General features: G+C 46.1%; 1 protein-coding gene across 1 annotated transcript; it reads left to right on the top strand.

Annotated features, from left to right (window-relative positions):
• The first annotated feature begins 6615 nt into the window (after window positions 1-6615).
• LOC119359216 lies at window positions 6616-8122 on the top strand. Its single transcript, XM_037625509.1, has 4 exons — window positions 6616-6776; window positions 7183-7235; window positions 7351-7755; window positions 7855-8122. The coding sequence occupies exons 1-4, from the start codon at window positions 6770-6772 to the stop codon at window positions 7870-7872; spliced, it is 483 nt and encodes a 160-aa protein (XP_037481406.1). The 5' UTR covers window positions 6616-6769; the 3' UTR covers window positions 7873-8122.
• Window positions 8123-9753: the final 1631 nt, after the last annotated feature.

The raw sequence follows: 9753 nt of genomic DNA, 5'->3' as shown, positions 1-9753 counted from the left end.
AAGACCTCGACGAAGCTACTTACATATTGAGCATCAAGATCTATAGAGATAGATCAAGACGCTTGATATATTTTCAATCAGTACATACCTTGACAAGACTTTGAAGTAGTTCAAAATGGAACAGTCAAAGAAGGAGTTCTTGCCTGTGTTGCAAAACCCGACCACGGCAGAAAATAGAAAGAGAATGAAAAGTCATTCCCTATGCCTCAGTCATAGGTTCTATAAAGTATGCTATGATGTGTACCAGACCTATTGTGTACCTTGCCATAAGTTTGGCAAGAGGGTACAATAGTGATCCAGGAGTGGATCACTGGACAGCGGTCAAAAATATCCTTAGTGGAATAAGGAAATGTTTCTCGGTTATGGTGGTGACAAAGAGTTCATCGTAAAGAGTTACGTTGATGCAAGCTTTGACACTGATCTAGATGACTCTAAGTCTCGATCTAGATACATATTGAAAGTGGGAGCAATTAGCTAGAGTAGCTCCGTGCAAAGCATTGTAGACATAGAAAATTTGCAAAATACATACGGCTCTGAATGTGGCAGACCCGTTGACTAAATTTCTCTCACAAGCAAAACATGACCACTCTTTGGGTGTTAATCACATAGCGATGTGAACTAGATTATTGAATCTAGTAAACCCTTTGGGTGTTGGTCACATGGAGATGTGAACTAATCACATAAAGATGTGAACTATTGGTGTTAAATCACATGACGATGTGAACTAGAATATTGACTCTAGTGCAAGTGGGAGACTGAAGGAAATATGCCCTAGAGGCAATAATAAAGTTGTTATTAATATTTACTTATATCATGGTAAATGTTTATTATTCATGCTAGAATTTTATTAACCGAAAACTTAGTACATGTGTGAATACATAGACAAACAGAGTGTCCCTAGTATGCCTCTACTTGACTAGGTCACTAATCAAATATGGTTAAGTTTCCTAGCCATGGACATGTGTTGTCATTTGATGAACGGGATCACATCATTAGAGAATGATGTGATGGACAAGACCCATCCGTTAGCTTAGCATAATGATCGTTCTGTTTTATTGTTGTTGCTTTCTTCATGACTTATACATGTTCCTCTGACTATGAGATTATGCAACTCCTGAATACCGGAGGAACACCTTGTGTGCTATCAAACGTCACAACGTAACTAGGTGATTATAAATATGCTCTACAGGTGTCTCCGATGGTGTTTGTTGAGTTGGCATAGATCAGGATTAGGATTTGTCACTCAGTCAATCGGAGAGGTATCTCTGGGCCCTCTCGGTAATGTACATCACTATGAGACCTTGCAAGAAATGTTACTAATGAGTTAGTTGCGGGATGATGCATTACGGAACGAGTAAAGAGACTTTCTGGTAACGAGATTGAACTAGGTATGATGATACCGACGATCGAATCTCGGGCAAGTAACATACCGATGACAAAGGAAACAACGTATGTTGTTATGCGGTTTGACCGATAAAGATCTTCGTAGAATATTTAGGAGCCAGTATGAGCATCCAGGTTCCGCTATTGGTTATTGACCGGAGATGTGTCTCGGTCATGTCTACGTAGTTCTCGAACCCGTAGGGTCCGCACGCTTAACGTTTGATGATGATTTGTATTATGAGTTATGTGATTTGATGTACCAAAGGTTGTTCGGAGTCCCAGATGAGATCATGGACATGACGAGGAGTCTCAAAATGGTCGAGACGTAAAGATCGATATATTGGAAGGCTATATTCGGACATCGGAAAGGTTCCGAGTGATTCGGGTATTTTTTTCGGAGTACCAGAGAGTTACGTGAATTCGCCGGGGAAAGTAATGGGCCTTAATGGGCCATACGGGAAAGGAGAAAAGGGCCTCAGGGGGTGGCTGCGCCCCCCCCCCCATGGGCTGGTCCAAATTGGACTAGCGAGGGGGCGACGCCCCCTCTTTCCTTCGCTCCCTCTTCCCCTTCCTTATTCTCATGCTCCAACTAGGAAAAGGGGGAAACCTACTCCTACTAGGAGTAGGAATCCCTCTTGGGGCGCGGCATAGAGAGGGACAGCCCTCCCCTCCTCCACTCCTTTATATACGGGGGAGGGGGGCACCCCATAGACACACAAGTTAACAGTTGTCTTAGCCGTGTGCGGTGCCCTCCTCCACAGATTTCCACCTCGGTCATATCATTGCACTGCTTAGGCAAAGCCCTGCGCCGGTAGCTTCATCATCACCATCACCACGCCGTCGTGCCGAGAAACTCCCTCTCGGCCTCAACTGGATCAAAAGTACGAGGGACATCACCGAGCTGAACGTGTGCAGATCTTGGAGGTGTCGTATCTTCGGTGCTAGGATCGGTCGGATCGTGAAGACGTACGACTACATCAACTGCGTTTTCATAATGTTTCCGCTTTCGGTCTACGAGGGTACGTGGACAACACTTTCCCCTCTCGTTGCTATGCATCACCTAGATGGATCTTGCGTGTGCGTAGGAATTTTTTTGAAATTACTGCGGTCCCCAACATATGGAACTCTCCCTCGTCCTCAACTGGATCAAGAGCTCGAGGGACGTCATCATGCTGAACGTGTGCTGAACACGGAGGTGTTGTACGTTCAGTGCTAGGATCGGTTGGATCGTGAAGACGTTCGACTACATCAACCGCGTTACTAAACACTTCTGCTTTCGTTCTGCGAGGGTACGTAGACACACTCTCCCCGTCTCGTTGCTATGCATCTCCTAGATAGACCTTGCGTGGTCGTAGGAATTTTTTTGAAATACTGCGTTCTCCAACACCTTGGATCTTCAATACCATGTTCCCATGAGCTGCCTCACATGATCGGTTTCAATTTGATGTAATCGATGGTGTGTTTGTTGTGATATGATGAAGTGCCACTTTATGGTCAGATTGTTCATTGATACGTCTTCGTTGTATCTACTTTTTCTAACACTTTTCCTCTTATTTTGGACTCTAATTTGCATGATTTGAATGAAACTAACACAGAGTGACATTGTTTTCAGCAGAACTACCATGGTGTTGTTTTTGTGCAGAAATAAAAGTTCCTAGAATGGAATGAAACTTTTTGGAGAATTATTTCAGAATATATACAAAATACTGGAGCCAAGAACCACCAGAGGGGGCCCTGGGTGAGCACAACCCACCAGGGCACCCCTTCCCCCCTCCAGGCGTGCCCCGCAGACTCTGATTTGGACTCTATAAAATCCCATATTTGGAGAAAAAATCGGGGACAAAGTTTCATCGTGTTTCACGATACGGAGCCGCCGCCACCTCCTATTCTTCATCGGAAGGCCAGATCTGGAGTCCGTTTTGGGCTCCAGAGAGGGGAATCTTCGATCTTCATCATCACCAAACTTCTCCATCGCCAATTCCATGATGCTCCTCACCGGGAGTGAGTAATTCCTTTGTAGGCTCGCTGGTCGGTGAGGAGTTGGATGATATTCATCATGTAATCGAGTTAGTTTTGTAGACATGTTTAGGGGCTACTGACGATGTCCTGGCCCAGGGTCACTCTCCATGCCGGTTCCCGGCCTGGTAGGCCGAGCTGAGGATCCCTAGGTTGGTTGTGTCCCGGGCGATATTGGGCTGTCCATGACGCGTTGTACAAAGACTCTGAAAGACTTGCAATACAAGCCGAAGGTACCGGAGTCGTGGAGGACTCTACCTCCACTGACATAGACGACTAGGATCTATAATCCTAGGGCCCTAATATGCTATATAAGCCGGGGTCCGAGCTAGTAGGTAGATCATACACAATCCCCTCGTAGTTTACCTATACTTTGTGCACCCCTATCGCAAAGTACACGAGTAGTAGTAGGGTATGACCTCGATCATGAGGTCCCGAACTTGGATAAAGACTCGCCTCCTGTTACCATCCAGCCTATTCACCTCTCTAGGCACCCCTGTGAGGGATATGTCGGAATCGTCTCCGACAGGGACCATGCGCGTATGCAACTACTAGGATCATGGCAAGTGGATGACTCCTATTACTCCTGACTTGATGGTGCTTCTCAAGTATCGGGTCTCAAGCTTTGGGATGAAAACCCTAGGTCTGAGCCTAACTGGTTAAACCTAGTAATGTTGTGGTGTTCTTTGCATCATTACCTTGATGAAGGCATATCTTGGAGTTTGCCGAGACATGATTTTCAGGGTAAAAATCCTTTATCCAATCTTCGGTGGTTGGATTTGGTGTTGATGATGCTTACATGGCATTCCCTCCCTAGAGGCGTTGTTTTTGTAGATCCTTTATCGGAGTCCTATGATGTCAAGAGATGTTGGTGACGATGATCACGATTGTATATCGACAATCGTTGTCCTTGCTACTTTGGGACTTTATTGTTTCTCTTCATCCTCTGACTTATAGCTTTGGTCTTCTATGACTTCGCTATCCGTCGGTGTGTGTGTGGGGCACACTTTAGTTCAATGCAGCCACATGATCAATTTAGTACTTGTTGGACTAAAGTGTACATGTGGAACAACATTGACTCACATTGCAATTTCCTCTTTCTATACGTAGTTTTGTCTAATTATTTCTCTCGTGAAAATGTTGAGTTTGTACCTCCTGGTCTCTGAATGATTATCCTCGATTTTTCAATTCTTTTTAAGCAGAGCAAAGTATTGCAAGAGCATCTACAACACAACGCCCCAAATCCGTCTCAAACGTCTGGGTGGGCTGACTGGTCACAAAAAACAATCCAGTTGGGCACCTCGAATCGTCCTCAAATGACCGGGCTGACCGGCTCTCCTCATATCCAGCCCAAATATGGGGCGGATATGGGACGGCCAGGGCACGCCCGGGCGCGTCCGCCTAACAAACTCGACCCACCACCGACCCCACGGTCGGCCTACAAAAAGAAAAACATTCGGCTCATCGCTCCAACCCTAGCTCACTCACACTCTCCTCTCTCGCTTTGTCCTCTCCACTACCCGCATCGATTCCGATCGCATCCGGCGCAATGTTGTGCTACGGTAGTCGGTCCAACTTCGAGCTGGATCCCAACTTTGAGCTGGCCCTCCGCATTGCCTTGGAGCGATCCAAGGCTGTGACCGGGGACAGCCCGGATCTGCAGCGTTGCCGCAGATGCAGCTCCCCCACTGGCGCTGGCCCCTCCTGGCCCATGCGCGGCTCCGATAGGCCTGCTCAATACGCGCCTCCCATACGTCGTCCCCTGCCCACGCCGGCCGGTGCTCCCCTACATGGGCAATAGTGGGTGCTTGTGCCCGCCCTGTCGGCCCGGACGCGCACGCCGGAAGCAGAGGCGCGCGCCGCCCGCCGTGAGAGGCAGCGGGAAAGGGAGAGGAGCGGAGGAGTCCATGTGCCGTCGTCGCGGGGTGCAGACGGAGTAGTTTGTGCGACGTCGTCGCGGGATGCACGCGGAGCCTGACGAGGACGCGCGGCTCCTCGATTGGGTCTACCACCGGTCCCTAACGACCGCGGAGACGGACGCGCGATGGCTCCGTTAGAAGAACACCAAGGCGCTCCGGATTGTCATTGAGCAGTCCGAGCGCAAGGCGGCAGAGGCAGCTCGGCTCGTGAAGCTCAAGCGGCAGCAGGACATGGTCGTCTAGCGGTTGAAAGGGCTCATCATCCTCTCCGACACCTCCGACGACGACTAAACCCACGGCTCCTCGTTCGACGACTCGGACGATCCTCCATCAGCCGCCGACGCCTACAGCTACGTCGTCGACCGAAAGGCAAAGGGCCGGCAAGGAGTGGTGAAGCTCCGCCGTCTCTGTCTTTAATTTCAAGTTTTTAGTAATCTAGTTTAAACTTGTGCGACGTCTATGTTAATTAAGTGAACTTTGGCTATCTTTTGGACATTGTTGTTGATCTTTTGATGATCGGAATGTGCATTTTTATGTCCGATTCTATGTTTGTTTGATGATCTACGTTGTTTAGATCTATGTTGCATGCTTTAGTATGGATATAGGGTACCAGATATGAGATACACAGATTTGGACAATAGGAATTGAGGAGTCCCGGTCAGTGTTCACGGACACGCCCGAGTGCATTCGCGGGCGTTTGAGGGCACGGATTTGAAGGTTGATATTTGGAGAGATACTTAGTAAAATAAACGGGTTTTTTATTAAGCATGATGCTTATTTCAATCTCAGAAGCATCTACCAAATAGGACAGTGATCAAGAAAAATAGGTTCATTTGGCAATAGCATGTACGTGTAGGACCTCCGGGACGGGTCATATTTCAACCAAGATTTTGCACCCCCATATACTGAAGCCTTTGCGTTCCCCAGGAGGTTCCCTTCCCGCCATGGGCAACGATATGCTCTTTCGTTCTATCGTCTGTTCAATTCAAACTAATTCAAATCAGTGTGTCGTTTCGTCCTACGTTAAAGTAGGACCGACGGTCCCATTTGGACTACCACCATTCATCTATGCGAGGCTTAGAAAGGCAAAATCAGCCGTCGATTTTACCGTGCCGTAAAGAAAGCAGAGAAAAGAAACGAGAAAGCTAGCCATTTGGAGCTAGTCAGTCCAAGAAACGAGAAAAGAAAAGAAAAAGGTGGCAACTGCAAGTACGATCTCTAAAACTGAAATCTGGGAAAGCACTGTCTGCTGCTGCTGCCCCCCGGCTGAAAATCTTGTACCAGCCTTACCGATGCGGAGACCAAGCCACGACCGTGTACCTCCTCCAGTCCTCCTCATCCTCACCTGTACGCTGCATATAACCAGACGGCATGGCGGTTCTTCCATAGAGCTCCATCAGTATCTATCTCCAAAGCTCCCCGTGGTCAGGGAAAAGACTAGGGCTAGTGAGATGCCTGGTATGCATCCCCTTAATTAGTTGCTTTCCTGTTGGTTGGTAGTTTGCTGTGCATACTGTTTTGGTGAAAATTTGTGCCTGAGATTTTTTATTTCCGGATCAAGTTCTTGCATTTCTGTATTTCTTTCTCTCCGTCTTCCTCTTGGCGGAGCAACATTGTCTTTTCTTTTTTGAGATATTTTGGCTCTGGGTAGCGTTTCAAATAGTTTTCCTGGCGTTATTTGTTCAACTAGTCACTAATGGCACGTCTCACCTTGATTTTTTTCCTTTTCGAAAAAAGTCTCACCTTGGTGATCTTGCTCTGCTTTCTCCTTATCATTTTACCAAGATTTGATCTACTTGTTTCTTTGCTCTGCTATTTGCTGCCAAGATTTTAACTCACCTGTTGCGTTGTCTGAACTTTGAAGGCCGCAACTTGGGCGCTGCAGGAGCAAAGAAGGAAGAGGGGGAGCATGCCAGGGTAAGCAAAACGCCCAATCCAATTCCATCCTCTCGTCTCATCTGTAACCTCCTTCTTGCGTTCGATTCGATATATCTCTGAGTCTTCGTGTGTGCTTTTCTTTGTTTCCTTGCAGCTGCCCAAGATCGACGTGCAGACGCTCTACGTGCTGTACATGGTGCTTTTCATGATGATCTGGATGTCCTTGTTTCGGTTTCGGTATCCGCAGCACGCCGAGTTCCTCCGCTACACCCCGGCCGTGGAAGCCCTGGCCGCCTGCTTCTTCTTCACGTTCGTCACCCTCATGCTGCAGGCGCTGCTCGCCAACGCGCTGTCGGAGAAGGCCGCCCCGTCGCCGCTTCCGCCTCCCGTGAACCACTGGATCATGGCCCTCTCCGTGTGGCTGTTCGGGGTCCTCTACTACCTGGTCTACGCCTCCATGAACGACGGGTATGCAGCGGAGCCGGGGTACTCGGGCCTGCTCATCGCCGGGGTCGCGAGTGTTGTGAGCCTCGCCATGACCGTCTACAACATGCGGCAGGTAATTCAGTTCTTGTGCTCCTAGTTCGTTTGATCTCCTAGAGTTTGGGCATTGTTGTTTGGTGCAAGGCTTTAACCTGTCCATCGTCTGTTTTGGCAGCGCCCCGTCTTTGCTTAGCTGCGGATGATTGAGCATCTTGGAACCTCAATAGTGGCGACCTGAAGAAGGGTCTGACTTGCCCCTGCCTATGGCAGTTTACTGTGTTGCTATTATCTGTCTAGTGTTGGATGTGTTATGAGTATGTTGTTGGTTACCAAGGTTCTCTATCTACTGTGTGAACTCGGCAAGGATTTGGCTTCATTTGCGGGATAGGATTTATCTATGTCAGTACCTGGGATGTTTCGTGATAAACTATTTCTTTAGGGAATGTTTCATGAAAAAATTCTTGATTGGGGTCTGATTTCTTTCCTTGCGTGTTTGCGTTGCAAGCCCAGGTGGTCACTGGTGGATCCTTGGTTCTTGTTAATGGGAATGTGATCTTCTCCTTTCGGTTCTGCTATATCTAGTCAAAGAAATTTCACATTGACTGCTATAGTGTTCCTGAAGCTTGGTTAAAAATAGGATTTAGATTCAGTTAAGTTAATCATCGATTTGTTTCTTAGTTAGTCTCTATTCTTATCAGATTCCCATGTTAGAGAAAAATCTGCTCTATGAATTTAAATGCTACCATAAATAATCTAGATGCAGATAGGAAAGAAGAATTCAGATTTTGATAAAAAGAATGGGGGATCAGAAGTACAAAAGTGTGTGTCATACTGTAATCTATACCAGTGTGTGAGACAGCAGTTAGGAGCTGTTCACTTTATCATGCTAAAACAGTAGCAGTTACAAAACTATTCATTGTGGGATTATGAAAGATGATTAGGGGGGTACTAATCAGATTGTAGTTCTGACAAGAACAGAGGAAGAAATGTCATGGTTAGTGTATACATGTAGCAGCAGACTAGATATATATGCAGTAAAGTTTGTAGTTCTGACCAGAACAGAGCAAACTAGATAGTATCAGGGAAGGATATATATGCATCATGAATCAGGTTCAGGTCATTTAATCCTTGCAAGTCGTCGGAAATGAAAACCTGTCATACATATTTAGTAAAGTTTCTATAGAGTTGCATAGTTAGCTACACATGCTCATTTCCTAGAACACTAACTGCTAGAGACAAATCTGCACTATGAATTAAAATGCCACCATGAAACAATCTAGATGCAGATAAGAAGTAAGAATTAAAAGTTCGATAAAAGGAAAGGAGATGCGGGATCAGAAGCACCAAAGTAGTGCAGGAATAAATGTTTGGTCAAGTGGGTCATACTGTAATCTATTCCTGTGTGTGAGACAACAATTAGGAGCTGTCTATGTTATCATGCTAAAACAGTACTGTAGCAGTTACAAAACCATTCAGTGTGGGATTATGCTCATGTCGGATTATGAGAGATGATTAGGGGGTAGTAGTCAGATTGTAATTCTGACAATAACAGAGGAAGAAATATCATGGTTAGTGTACATTGTAGCAGCAAAGTAGATAATGTCAGTGGAGGATATATATGCAGCATGAATCAGGTTCAGGTCATTTAACCTTTGCACGTCGTCGCAAATGGAAACCTGTCATATACACATTCAGTAAAGTTTGTATAGAGTTGTATAGTTAGCTACACAAGCTCGTTCATGTAGGAAATTGTTTTTACAACACTGCCTGCTAGCTTATACACTTGATTGCTGATTGAACAAATACACAAGCACATCTCTGAAAATTTGGAGGATTTGCTAAAGAATTATTTCTGCTAGCATATCAAATTTATTGATGTTTGCCTGAGTGAATATTTTGTTTGCATATTGTTTAACTAAAAGGGTGCATGATAGGGCTAGAAACGACAATGCTCTCTCAGGATCAGAGAGCACACGCTTAATTTCAGGGAAAAGAACTAGAGACCAGTAAGCTGCGCTTATGCATGAGAACAGTGCCTCAAGCATTTAGTAAGCTTTGTTGCATTGTTGTAAAA

This window comes from Triticum dicoccoides, chromosome 2A, assembly GCF_002162155.2.
Source record: "Triticum dicoccoides isolate Atlit2015 ecotype Zavitan chromosome 2A, WEW_v2.0, whole genome shotgun sequence".
Lineage (NCBI taxonomy): Eukaryota > Viridiplantae > Streptophyta > Magnoliopsida > Poales > Poaceae > Triticum > Triticum dicoccoides.
Note: the sequence above shows the minus strand (reverse complement) of the source record. Positions and strands in the feature narration are given on the sequence as shown.